This window comes from Solanum tuberosum, unplaced genomic scaffold (genome assembly GCF_000226075.1).
Source record: "Solanum tuberosum cultivar DM 1-3 516 R44 unplaced genomic scaffold, SolTub_3.0 scf00102, whole genome shotgun sequence".
Classification (NCBI taxonomy): domain Eukaryota; kingdom Viridiplantae; phylum Streptophyta; class Magnoliopsida; order Solanales; family Solanaceae; genus Solanum; species Solanum tuberosum.
Genome location: NW_006239028.1, coordinates 415,201 through 429,221, shown reverse-complemented (window position 1 = coordinate 429,221; position 14,021 = coordinate 415,201). Strand labels below are relative to the sequence as shown.

At 33.2% G+C, this 14,021-nt stretch overlaps 2 protein-coding genes across 2 annotated transcripts; one reads left to right on the top strand and one right to left on the bottom strand.

Annotated features, from left to right (window-relative positions):
- Positions 1-1,068: 1,068 nt before the first annotated feature.
- LOC102580749 (ABC transporter G family member 10-like) lies at positions 1,069-2,987 on the bottom strand. The gene has a single exon (XM_006348913.2). The coding sequence runs from the start codon at positions 2,985-2,987 to the stop codon at positions 1,161-1,163; it is 1,827 nt and encodes a 608-aa protein (XP_006348975.1). The 3' UTR covers positions 1,069-1,160.
- A 4,851-nt stretch (positions 2,988-7,838) lies between these two features.
- Positions 7,839-13,660, top strand: LOC102595117 (NECAP-like protein CG9132). Its single transcript, XM_006348790.2, has 8 exons — positions 7,839-8,112; positions 9,807-9,838; positions 10,844-10,944; positions 11,350-11,422; positions 11,608-11,639; positions 12,458-12,548; positions 12,947-13,058; positions 13,155-13,660. Exons 1-8 carry the CDS (start codon positions 8,017-8,019, stop codon positions 13,467-13,469), a joined length of 852 nt encoding a protein of 283 aa, XP_006348852.1. The 5' UTR covers positions 7,839-8,016; the 3' UTR covers positions 13,470-13,660.
- The last annotated feature ends 361 nt before the right edge of the window (positions 13,661-14,021 follow it).

The window sequence follows — 14,021 nt, the reverse complement described above, 5'->3', positions numbered from 1 at the left end:
ATATAATTTTTACATAACTAAATCCTACATAAATAATATCTACGAAACTAATATTTGTATAATTAAACCCTGCATAATTAAACCCTGCATAACTAATACCTGCATAATTCTAACTAGTAACCAAACGGCCCCTAAGGACTATATGGATCAAGTAAAATATATTAAGGATCAAAGTAAAGCAACCCTCATATATTAAGGACCATTTTCTCAACATTTTTCACAATGGTTTGGACATAAAGTTAAAAACCTTCCAAATATTACTAGTTCATTTCATTATTTTTCATGTTAAGGTGTGACGTAGAGGCTGTATTTTGTCCTAAAGTTGGCCTCAGGAAGCTTGTCAGGCAAATTAAATTCGGGATTTGAACACAAAAGCCCACTAGTCGAGCTGAACTGGTTAGTGATGGAAGCATTTCCCACGAACCGAGAACAGAAGGATCATGTAGGCTGATAACCAGAGTAAATAGTGTCAAACTGAGGGTTGACAAATGACAGACAAAAAAGAGGGTTGACAAGTAACAAGTTGAGTATAAAAAATTCTTCCAAGTATGAGAAGATCATCCTCTGTGGGCCTATTGAGTCTTTATTTTAGTAAAATTGTTCCATGAATTATTGGACCAAGTACATTGCTTCTTAGAATGTTGTCATCCAATTATATGTGAGACGTCAACAGGTCAGACAGCTCTAAGGTTTTTTATGTTCGGTGAAAAGTAGGCTGAAACTTTGCTTTTGAAGACTTTGTCAAGTCTTTTGCTGCTATAAAATACGCGAAAAATGAAGTGTTCCTCTCAATAGTCAATATAAAAGGGCAAATGCTGCATTGTGTTATGCTTTAATATTCCTTTTGGCTACTACTACTAGACAAGTTGAGCCATCAAGTGTATCTTTACCTTGCAACTGCTGTATATCTGACTTCATTTTTGCCATATTTTAACTCAAATGATGATTTTTGTGCTCTCTTTTTCGCGGCTGGTAAGCAAGTTGGAGTTGGAAACAACTCTTCTTGAATTTGAAAATGGAAAGGGATAGGGAAGGTTTCATTTGGAACAACAAATTTGCATGGAAAAAGATCTGAAAATGTTGCAAGAATATGAAGAAAACAAACTAATGTACTTAGATTTTCATAGATGAAATTAAAGGAATTTTGTTAGTCATTCTTTTCAACATTTGTTTCTGATAGATCTATACCAGAGAATCAGAAAACATAAAAACCTGTAACAAAAGATGAAACTCAACATAATAGCTATGTTAGACCACTTCTGTGACTCCTCCAGACCGTATCGTGTCAACAACTGTTCACCATACATTAGACACACTCCATCAACTTTCTGTATGCATTTCAGTTTCCCACTCTCTCCTCCATACTCATTAATCAAGAAACATTCGAATGGATACTTAAACAGACTCAGATAGTGCACGAATAGCCAGAATATAGGAATTGACTCCTTCGATATAAAGTACCCTGAGAAAAGGAAAAATGCACCTATTAGGCAACCGATAAATGACATTCCAAGGAGGAAATTTGGCACTAGTGCAGAACAGGCTGCCACAAATGAATTCCCCATCGCGAAAATCATCCAGGACACCAGAGTATAGTACGCGAATGAACTGAATTCGTACTTTAATCCTACTAGCCAGTATACTGGTATAGCATAGAGAAGAGCCACTATGAAAAGGAAAGGAAGGAATACTATAGTGTTAGCTATATTGTAGGTGGAAATTCTGTAGGCTCCTCTAGATGTTTCCCTCATTAGGATTCGCCTTTCTTCTAAGAAAATCGGTAGAGCTTCCGTGTTGGATGACAGCAAGAATGTGAGACTAAAAGCAAAGAATCCAACTTGAGATTGCAGCTCCAAATTCTTGGTGTTGTTGTTATAGGCATTGAAAAATATTGATCCCAAAATTAGCCCCACAAGTAAGGCTTGGATTACCTTAGCCAAGAAAAGTTGTTTTGTCCTGAAAATGTTCCTGCAGAATCTCTGGCTCAGAATTAGTACTTCTTTCAGTGGAGAATTGGAGTATAGAACTTCCTTATTGGTGTTTTTGTTAAGCACATTATCACTTTCTTGTTCTGTTTCACATTTTTCAATGTCACTTTGATCTCCAGAATGCAGGCATTCTGCAAGGCTATCTGTTATATCGATAGCGAATTCAAGAACATTGACATGATGAGGAATGAAATGTCCTGTGGACTTAAGTTTCTCTTCAAGAAGATGCAAAGATCCATTGTGAAGGACAAAGCCATTTGACAGCAACACAGCTTTATCGAAAAGTTCAAGAATTCGAAAACCAGGCTGATGGATGGTAAGTACAATTGTCTTACCATGATTCTTAGCCATTGATTTTAACAGATGCATTACATGGAAAGCTGAAGCAGAATCAAGACCTGAAGTTGGTTCGTCGAGCAAAACAACAGCAGGATCATGGACTAATTCAACTCCAATCGCCACTCTACGCTTCTCACCACCTGAAATAGTCCTGCTTGATTCTCTCCCAATTTTTAAACCAGCAACATGGTCCAAACCAAGCTCATTCAACAGCTTTTTCACTCTGTCTTTGGCCTTATCATCCCCTGCACGTAGCCTGAATCGCGCACTATACATCAAAGTCTCTTCAACAGTGAGAAGAGGGAATAAAGCCTCATCTTGTGTCACATAGCCTGATATTCTCCTGAAATTTGCAGGCTTCATAGGCTGATCATTAACAAGAACATGACCAGAAACACATGATGGACCAACATTTCCTGCTAGAATATCCAACAACGTCGTTTTTCCCGCGCCACTTGGACCAACAACTGCTGTAATTTCTCCTGGTTTGGCTTCACAACTCACATTCCTTAGTATATAAGTACTAGTTTTGTTGTTGTTAGCCAACTTTTTGCCTATCCATTTAAACTCATTATATTTAGGAGGTAATTTGTAGGAAAGATTTCTAGCTTCAATTTTGTATCTATCAGAATTTGATGTCTTCACAGGTAAAATTTCCATTGGGATAGAAAAATAGTTTTGAAAGTTGAAAGTGAATAAGAAAGTAGATGAGCTAACTCAAGAAAATGGGCTCTATTTTATAGTACTTGTTAGACAGTAAGCTAATGTGAAACTATTTGCATGCATGTACTTAGTATGACATAAAGTGGCTATAATATACACATGAATTGTGTAGGGCATGGCAATGCAAGTCATGAAGTTGGCTCATTTTGACAGTTTCAAAATATATTTGCAACTGATCAAATCACCATCATAAAAAATTCCATATAAATTGAAAATATTTGTAATAGTATGTAGTCACTCGTACATGCGATCTAATCTATGAAAAACATAATTCCTTCGTTTCTATTTATATGTCATTCTTACTAAAAATAAATGTTCTTTAATACTTGTCATTTCACAAAAACCCTGCATAAATGACCCTTTTTTTTCCTCCTATTTTACCATTAAGAGTTATTAGCCTTGAAAATATGCATTTGATCAACATAGGGAAACTAAATAATTAATTCATGTTCATTGGTCAAATTAATTAATCAAAATAAATTAATTCATGTTCATTTATTGAAAACTCGACTTCAAGAGTACACTAAATAAGGGTACAATAGTAAACTTACCTAGTTTCTTAAGGGACATGAAACTTAAAACGACAACTAAATAGGAATGGGGGAGTATTTAATTGTATGTTTTAGGTAAATTAGTCAAGTTAGGTGATTTTGCTCGTCTTTAGAATTTGGAAGATATAAACTATATTCGGGAAAAAAAGCATTCAAATTTTAAATATTCTTTACAAAAAGTACGACCAAACACACTTCTACTCTAATTCCAACTTAAGAATTCCAAAAAAAAAGCGAATAATATTTGGTTTTCATAGTCAAATGTCCACTCAATAACTCAGTTAGTTGACTATTTAAATTTTTACATTATTGGTGAAAGTTCGATTCTCATCTTGTAATTTTTTTTTAAGTGAGTTTGGTAATTTTGTCTGGATCACTATTAATATTTGCCAAATTTTCAGGACTGACAAAATGAATAGTGTTACATAAATGAATATCCCTTAAAATAGAAGAGTTGGTGTTACCAATGACATAGGATAAGGTAAGAATACCATTAATATCCCACTCATTTATTTTGGTATGGGGTCATATTTTACAATTGATAAAGTCAGCACATGAGCAAATTTCTACTTGCAGTTACAAAATATTTTACTGAGCAAAACATGTATCATGTACCAAGATTTTACATACATATTTAGTGTGACTTGTTCTCTTTTAGATTTGGTGTTTTATTGTGTACTACTACATTTGTAACTGTTTGGTTGAGTTGTGTACTTGTGTTGTGATGGGCTTTGCATGTGATTGTAAATTGTTTGATTTGTGCAACATGAACAGTTAGGTAAATGATATAAGGGCATGAAATTTATTCCGAATTCACGCATTGCAGGATTCATTTTTGGAGATGACGTTTTCATGACAGTACATTGTTACTACTATATGCTTTAACATACATATGGTTTATGGTACAATTACACTCTTTTTTCCCTAACCATAGTATATTGGAGTGTCCTCGATTAATTCAGATTCGCATATTGTAGGACCTATTTCTGGAGGTGGCGCTTTCGATTGGATTTTTTTCATTGCTAAGAAAGTTCAATGTTGCTAATATATATATATGGTTCTTAAGATACATGGTTTATACGATTACACTCTTTGTTTCCTTAACCATGCATAGAGTATTATGTTTGCTATATGTGAAAGTTGCTCTATTGGAATTAGGAGTCGAGCGTCTACATGCAGGTTCGGCTGAACTCAGTAGATTTTGTTCAAATAGTGTATTTGTGTTAATAAATTTATTAAATATATTAAATTTAGAACTCAATTATTATCACTTAAAATCGTCATTATAAAATTCAGAATCTATAAAATTAAAATCCTAATTTCGCCTCTAAATTTAGAATACCTCTCACCCCACCCCCACCTCTGACCTCCCCCACCCAAACTTTCTGACTTCTAGAGTAACCAAACTGCATTACCATTGAGATTTCAACTTGCATGCCTTTGGCTGCTTAATTTGACTGTTAAACTTGTTTTTAATTAGTTTAATCACACATCGCTATATAAAATTAGCGTTTTCAAACTCTTTTGACATAGGATGCATGTTACAACTTAACCACCAACCCTCCTGGCCAAATTAACCACACATTCAGTATTTTGAGTTTATACACTATAATTTTTTTGATATAAAATTAGCTTTCTAGATACTGATTAAATTATTTATACATATTAAATAAATTTTTTGACACAAATACAAAATATTAATTAAAATTATTGAATTTTACGAAATTTCTAACTAAAACTCTAGCCTCACCCGCTATGTTGTCAACCCCACCGCTAGTAACAAAAAAGAATCATAATACAAGGAGATATTTAACTCTTTTCAACCTTTAGAAAGTGATAGATATCACATTAAAAGTTGAGTAGTTGAGAGTTTGCACAAATACTAGATAAGAATAAAACTAGTTTTTTTTTGTGTTTTGTTTTCTACATTAATAATAAGTAAAGTACTAATTTTTATTTTCAACTAAGATGATACAACACACAACTGTCAATTCACTACTGCATTTTGGGAGTAGCTCTTCTCAATTATTCATATTCTTATGTATATAAAATTGTTAGGTTATAAAATACTATGCTTTGAGATATTGATTTTAATATCTAATTGGAAATTGTTTTTTTTTTTTTTTAATGTATCATTTCAGCTGCCAACGCCCGTTTGATTAAATATGGAGAGAGAGGGAAATATCTAAGATTATTTGGTTAATTTTATTGTTAGAGTGAAATAACTTTTTACGATGACGGAGTCATGAGTTCTAATAAGAAAATTCAAAACAAAAAAATATCAAAAGTATCAATAACTTAGTTTATTTTTATTCTATTTACATCGATTGTATATCAATTAGTGAGAGATAAAAACATTTATTGAACAACCTCAATCGAATTCTAAAATCAAAAACTTAAAATTTGAAATTTTTGTTTTATATATTTTGAGGTTGAGCGGTCTTTTAGTTTCACTGAAAATTTGCTAACAGTTTTGTGATAAAAAAAATAAACTCTAACCTAATTTAGCTTCCAAAATTAGCTCATAAAAAAGGATCAAGGACATTTGAACCGATCGATGTGGGCTTCAACGCATTCTGGACTATCTCAAATATTGTTAATCACATAACCATGGGAGACTCACACATAGAGTGAAGTATTCCGATTTTCGTAATTTTTATCCGAACAACTATCAAGTAATTACTTTTTCTACTCTACTATAATCAACTATTTATCATAACACACCTCAATTAGATATTAGTTGTTTTCTTTTCCTACCTATGTTGGAAAAGTGAATAACTGATAAGTGATGTGTATTTCAATAAACAATTGATAATAATTTAAATAGAAAACTCACACACCTAATACTTTGATATATAAATTAATTCGAAAAAAGAAAATATTTGATTTTTTTTTTGACCCTTAACTCTAAATATGTATAACATATCTCTTTTACCAAGAAAAAAAAAGAGAGACCATATAAGAGGCGGAGGCAAATTTAGGACAAAAAAGAATGAGAGAGCTTTTATGAGCTAATATATTAACGAAAGATATTCGTAAACAAATCAAATATGATAGGGACATTTTGGACCTTTTCCTTTAATTAAATTATCAAAGTTTCAGTCTTAAACTAATTAAAATCGATCATATGAATTTTCATTTTTTATTTTCCTGCCATTGGCCCTGATAAACTTTTTTTTTCTAATAAGTCTTTCTTTAATCGTATAACCTAAAGTTTTAAAAATCTAACTTGATGAAGTCCATGAGGAAGATACAACTAATGGTTTAGTAGGTGAAATAATATTCTCTTCCCATTTATTTATCCCTACGGCAAACAATAATGAATAGATCGATTAGCACTTTAAATATTAAAAACTAGTTACAATAGTATTTGAAAATGAGAAGCAAGGAATAAAAGGAAAATATATATCTTAGTATTAAGATTACCCTTCTCACCCTTTTATGTGTGACATACGAAAAAAGGTAAGAGGGGTAAGAGCTGATTAGTAATGAAGGATTTAAATAATGGCACGTGACACAATTTAATAGTAAAATAATTTTGTTATTGGGTAATGGCGACATATATGACCTGAGATGGTAAGGTCCGTGGTATTATGTTTATGTCCAATCAGTGATAGATCAAGGAGTTTTACTAAGGAGGTTCAAAATATAAAGAGCTAAACATAAGAAGAAACCAAGAGGAATATTCAATATCTATTGTATATACGTATATATAAAATATGACTTCCTAAACAATACTAAAAGAATCGATACTGAATATTCTTTGTGTCCAACTATTAACAAATGACATAGATAAGTTATTTTGTTAACTTGGATGATATATTTAAGCTTTTTCTCTAAGTAATATCAGTTACCTGAAATATAAAAAATCCTAATATAACAAATTAAATTTTGTTGATAGTATAAAAAATATATTCACTATCAAAATATATATGTAAATTAAAACCTAAAACTTTCAATCTCCATTAACAATTCTACTTTTATTGTCCATAAAGGGGCCAAAAAATCACTTTTAAGTTGCAGGAATTATTAGTTTAATCAGCTTATTAATTTTTGTTTACATTTTGATAGTCATATGAAAAAAGAAGGTATATTTTTCTCCAATTTCTTGTTATCATAATAGTGCATACTTATGTATTTATATTTAAATTAACAATATAATATTATACAATACAATCCAATGAGTAATAACCATCCAAAACAAGATGTAACAAAATGAATAAAAGAAAAACAAAACCAAAAGCAAAATGGGGCATTTGTCTTGGTAATTAATCAAAATTCCCAAACAGGCCCTTAAATTTCATCAAAATTTTTGATACCGAGTCTGGTGAGTTTTCTCCTTTACTCTGATCTTGAACTTTCAATTGAATTAAGATTTGGTGGAGCATCAGCTGAGTAAACATAGATTTAGATCAATGGAGAAAGAAAATAAATTAACAGAAGGCACCTCAGAAATCGAAGAACCCATTGAAGTTCCTCTATTTCAAGTCCCTGAATGTTATGTTTACTTGGTAATTTTCACTTCTATCACCCTTTTTCTTGTAATTTTTCTACTCTTTCTTGCAAATGTCGTCATGGGGTTTTGGAAATTTTGGTTCTTGTTTAGTTTTGATCCCAATTTAGTGATACCCATTTGAGTTCAATCATGGGTAATTCATATAGCTCACTCAGCTAGTCTTGTTTTGAGGTGCAGTTGATTGATTGAATCTTTCGTTATTTGATATGGTTCTTGTGAAATATAGTATTAGATTGAAATATAGTGCCAATTGTATTGTTACTTCTGCTTAGTGGTAAGGTAATAATTCTTGGATTAGGATAAACTGGGGTTGTAATGTGGCTTCTCTTTTGATTGAAAAGTTGGGTGATTTTGTGTTTATTATTGGATGTATGATATTTTGGACAGTTTATTAGATTAATGGAAAAAGATTGAAATTTGTTGTGCTAAGGGGATAGTCCTGTATTTAGACAGGTGATATTGATGCTTATGAGGCTATGAGAGTGGAATTTTAGTGGTGGCATTGCTTGTGCCTTAGTGGCGTTTCAGTTTCACATCCCGTCTTGTTTATCTTCAGTGTTGATTTCATATCCTTTTCTTGTGTGGCAACAAATGGTTTCCGGTGATATTATTAGCTTTTGCAACTTCATCAAGCCGTGATTTTATGGTTTCTTGCCCTGTGCTAAGATCATTCTTCGATTACGATAACTGTACACTGCTGTAGTGTTGTAATGTGACTTCTGTTTAGGTTTAAGAGTTGTGATTCATACCTTTTCTTGTGTCCAAATAAGTTGATTTGAACACTTTGAAGATAAAAAGGAAAATGAGATATTGGTCTTTTGCTTGTAGAACACCTCCAGGCAGTAAATGATTAGATTGATTTCCTTTCCCTGGAAAATATCATCTTCTCATTCCAACCTATGAGCCCATATCCATAAGTAGCATCATTATGCTTAGGTGAATTTTGATGACATTCTTGGTTTAATTATAAAAATTGGAGAAAAGGAAGCTAGAGAAAACTGAAAGTTGACAAGTTAGTGAGCCTCGTTCACAACCTGGATTGACTAAACAGGTAAGTTTTCTAAAAGAACATCTAACTTCACTTTTGGAGTGTGTTATGACCAGTGAACCCCGAACACTTTGATCTTTCTCTGGAATTGTAGTTTATATGACTCTTACCCTTAGGGGTCACTGTGCCTCTAACCTTTTTGCTTGTTATTTTCTTTTAAAGTGTGTCTTATGGGTCTTAATGTTGGAGTTGGTGGATCTGAGTCTCAAAATTTGCACGTAATAACTGAATTTCTGTATTTGCATATGCACAATAATCCCTTTATCTGGCTGATAATCCTTGTCTATCATTTTATCCTTTTCTATTGATTTTATGGTTTTCATCTTCCATTGTACCTACGAGAATGGAGTCTGTTTGCATTTAGTCCCTTTTGACCTATTACATTTTATGCCAAATCTTGAGCTTGATGCATCTATGGAAAGTCATGGCCCCTGGAGGATCCGTTCCTTCATCCATTAGTTTTCTGTTGGTTGGTGGGAAATGTTCACATTAGCTGCAGTCGTGACATTGATAGGATAGAAACGAAGCACCACTTAAACTTGTAGTATTTGCATTTTCTTGGTGCCATCAATGATATTACTTACTTCATAAAAAGCCGAAGTACCACTCAAACTAACATTTGTGTGTTTGCTGATATGCAGATCCCTCCAAGGAAAAGTGCAGCTTCATACAGGTTCAGCCAATTCATTTCATCTAAAAATTTGTCTCTTGCACTTAACTTTTGATTCATCAATGAGAAAACTTTGTTAGTTCAATTTCTCTTTTTAATGTTTGTCCACTTTTATGCTAGTTCCATCTAATTATTTGTGTTTACATTTGCTGTGATTTGTTCCTCCAAAATTTTGGAGATTCTTATGATTAGTTTAGGCAAAAGCCATTCAAAGACAAATAAAAGGTGTAGTAAATGAACTTATCAAAAATAAATAAATAGACAAATAACTGAATAATATAAAGAAAAGTCAATGAGACCAGGGTAAGCACAATCAGAATTTACTATATATAAAGATGTGTCAGTTATATCACGATAAATGGCATATAGTGAATTTTGGTTAGCTTTTCCTTAGTTCTATGTAGTAACTTGTGATGTAGCTCTTTCATGTTCATTCTAACGTTCCAGTTTGCATGACATCTCAAGTATTCAGTCTATATTTGATTGATGAAAAGATATCTCAATCTACATATGAAACTTGCTTGTCTGATGGTTAAACAAATGGAATAAACATTGGACAGGGTTAAGCCTGTGTAAGCAATGTTTTCCCTGTTGTTTTAAAGTCTTCCAGGCACAAGAAATGATAACCATTAGGTAGTCACATACTTCATAATGTCAACAATATTAAGGAAATTATGATATTTTTTGTTTGTTAACCTTTGGTAATTTCCCGCAAAATTTCCTGGTATTCTGTTTGGTAGGAATATGATTTTATTGATCTGAAAGAACCAAAAAGGAGCTATATACTGTGAGTCTGATGTTATTACATTCTTCAAGAGCTCCTGATCAAATTCCTACTTTGGTTTTGTTGGCACAATAGTGATTTGCTTCTTCATGTTTAGCCGCATGTGCACAACATATAAATCTTGATTAAGAGACACAATGGTGGTGCTTGATGCTGGAACCTTAGCTATTTGATAGTTGAGGCCAATTATTTTCACTAACTTTTAGTTCTTCACTTCGTGGCAGGGCTGATGAATGGAATGTTAATAAATGGGCATGGGAGGGTACATTAAAGGTTTTAAGCAAGGGCGAAGAGTGCATCATCAAATTGGAAGACAAGGAAACAGGTTAGTTAACTTGAGGATTAGCTTAACTTTCCAAACAAACAATCAACGAGAATTTTCGATCTTTTATTATTCCATGTTCAATGCTATGGATTCCTCTATCCCGTTGAGTACATTGAATGAAAAAAATGGCTATAATAGAGTTTCTCTTATTCTTATTAAAAGCTACTCTAGGAAGCATTCTTTTATGAGGTGCTAACGATTTGATAATCTTTATAGCCCCATAACATTTCAGTTTATTCTCCTACCAATTTTTTTTTTAAAAGTAAGCATTTTATTACCAAAGAGAAAAAAAGAGAGGGCAAAAAACAAATATTCTCCAACTAATTGTTATTGCTGAAGATGAGATGATTAAGATTTGCATATGTTGACTTGTGATCTCCTTTATTACCTGTTCATTCAATGTAGGTGAATTGTATGCACGTGCATTTCTCAGAGATGGGGAACCACATCCAGTGGAGGCTGTAATCGATAGTAGCAGGTTTATATAGTTTGTAATCAAAATGATTCACCTCCTTTTGACGCTGTTTTTCTGCTTTATAAGTACTCTAACGGCATCATAGACTTCTCTACCAGATTTTAACAGTTTATTACAGTGTGTTGATTTACAAATTCAAATTAATATTAGCTGCTCTAGTACTAACTGCTTATATTCTTCTCTTGCAGATACTTTGTTCTTCGGATTGAAGAAAACATTGGTATCTACTTAGCCACCATTTACTTCTGTTTAATGTTTAGCTGTAATCTAATTTGTTCTAGTAGAACAGGAAATCCATCATATAATTCTACCTTTGGTCGATATAGAAATAATTCATGCCTGCACACATGCATGTGAAACAGATTTGCTGAGGGGGGTTGTAAAAGATGTAACAAAGTTTCTGATCGTTTTAGCGTAGGCTTCTAGTTAGTATCCATTATTAGCTTAACACACTAAAGATACAAGATCTTTATGGGTCCCAAACAATTTTTCTCTTTTGTGTCACCTTATATATGCATATCAGGTTATACCAATTTCACTCGAGGTTAGACATATCTCAAGTGTAAACCTAGGAGCAGTTGAGGTTAATAATAAGAAGTTTCTTGTTCTGGTTTTCCAATCATAGCATCTGCTACATACTATAACCTGTCTCGTAGGCATTATAGAACCTCAAATTTGTGTGGTTTTTCATTGTTAGACTTAATGTAGTTTTGGCTGGAATTTTTCCTCTTCCTCTGCTTTTGTACCTTCTAATGTATTAAGATTCTATCCTGTCTATACTTGGAACTGCTTTGATGTTCACTTCATTACTGCAGTAACACCATTAAGTCCATTACTGAACTTTACATGTTAGGATATGTTGATGTATAATGCTATTTGGAATTGCATCCCTTGGTTTTCAACCATGCTGTCAAACCATTATTCATAATACTTGCAACTCTACTATTAGTGTTCCTTGAGACCAGCTAACTTAAAACCAACATTCTTCTTGAACTTGTAGATTCTCACCGTTTACTTCAATATGTGTTACTTGTACAGGTGGACGCCTCAGACATGCTTTTATTGGCATTGGATTTCGAGAAAGACCTGAAGCCTATGACTTCCAAGCTGCTCTTCACGACCATCAGAAGTATCTTGCTTTCTTGCCTCACCTTACATGTTCAATTTTGCCTTTCTCTTTGCATTCTGTCCTTTTTTTAATAGATGTATGCTTGCCTTTTCTTTTTGGCCCGGACTGTGACGTAGCAGAATTTTCACTGTAAAGGTAGTCAAAATATAAAGTAAAACACACGAAGAATCCAAAGGGATTCAACATATAGTTATACATAGAACGAACATCTTTATTACCTAGTTACACAGTGTAATTTTCCAGCAAAGGAGTGTCAATTGGATGGGGAGGGTTTGGTTTCCTGTAGGTCGAAATGTTAGGATTGGTAGGAAGGGGCGTTAAACTCATTTGAGATGCTCCTTTATGTTTTATGTTCAATTGTTTGCTTTTCTTGATCTGATTCAAAATATTCTAAACAGATACCTGAATAAGAAGAAAACTGCAGAAGAGATGGAGCAACAATACCAGAAATCCTCATCAGTCGACTACAGTTTGAAGGAGGGGGAAACCCTGAAACTTCAGATAAAGAATGTTAGTCTCCATGAATCCTGTCTTAATATATTGATCTGTAGTAATGTTGCTCTGTCATCCAATAACCGCGTTTTTCTTTTTCTTTCCGGGCAACAGAAACCTGGTGGCACCATAAGGTCCAAGTTCTTCGAGCAGGGTCTAAATAATCTTTCATTGGAGGAAAAGGCCAACCGAAAGGATTCAACAATATTACTCAAACCACCACCACCTCCTCCCGCACCACTTTCACCTGTTGCTACTGATGCAAGGTCTCCCCCAGTATCACCGTCTAAATTGAGTCTCGAGCAATCTGCTGAAACGAAGGACTCAGCAACAGCGAAAGAGGAGCCAGATAAATCAGAATCAGTTAAAGAGCAAGGTCCACAAGATGTTGCAGATGATGACTTTGGAGATTTTCAAGCAGCTGGATAATGTTTTGTTGGAAACTCAGTACAATTGGAAAACTAAAGTTCAAAGTTCACACTAGATATTGTTGTTGAATGTCTTTGGTACATATGATGTGTATTATAGTTTTCACTCCATATCTTTATTGTCTTACCTATACACCTACTTGCCTAAAGAATCTTTCATTTTCTTCAAAGCAAAATTTTTATCTGGTGGGAGATACAAGTTCTCTGCTAAATTCAATTTGATTGTTAGCCAATGACTCATTTTTTATATTAACCAAAGTGATGTCTGAAAAATTATTGGCTGACTAATCAAAATTCACACCGTAATAGGTGGAGTCTGTGGAGGGTAGAGTGTACATAGATCTTACTCCACGACGAGATAGAAAATCTGTTTCCGAAAGACCCTCAACGCAAATAACACGTATCAAAACAGATTTAAAAGGAGAAAATAAAAGGAATGAACACATCACAAATAATAGGGGAAACATTCTAAAACATATTGATACAAGGAACAGTAACCACAACAAAATATAAATGATAGCCGAAACACAATAAATAATAGAAAATAACATAA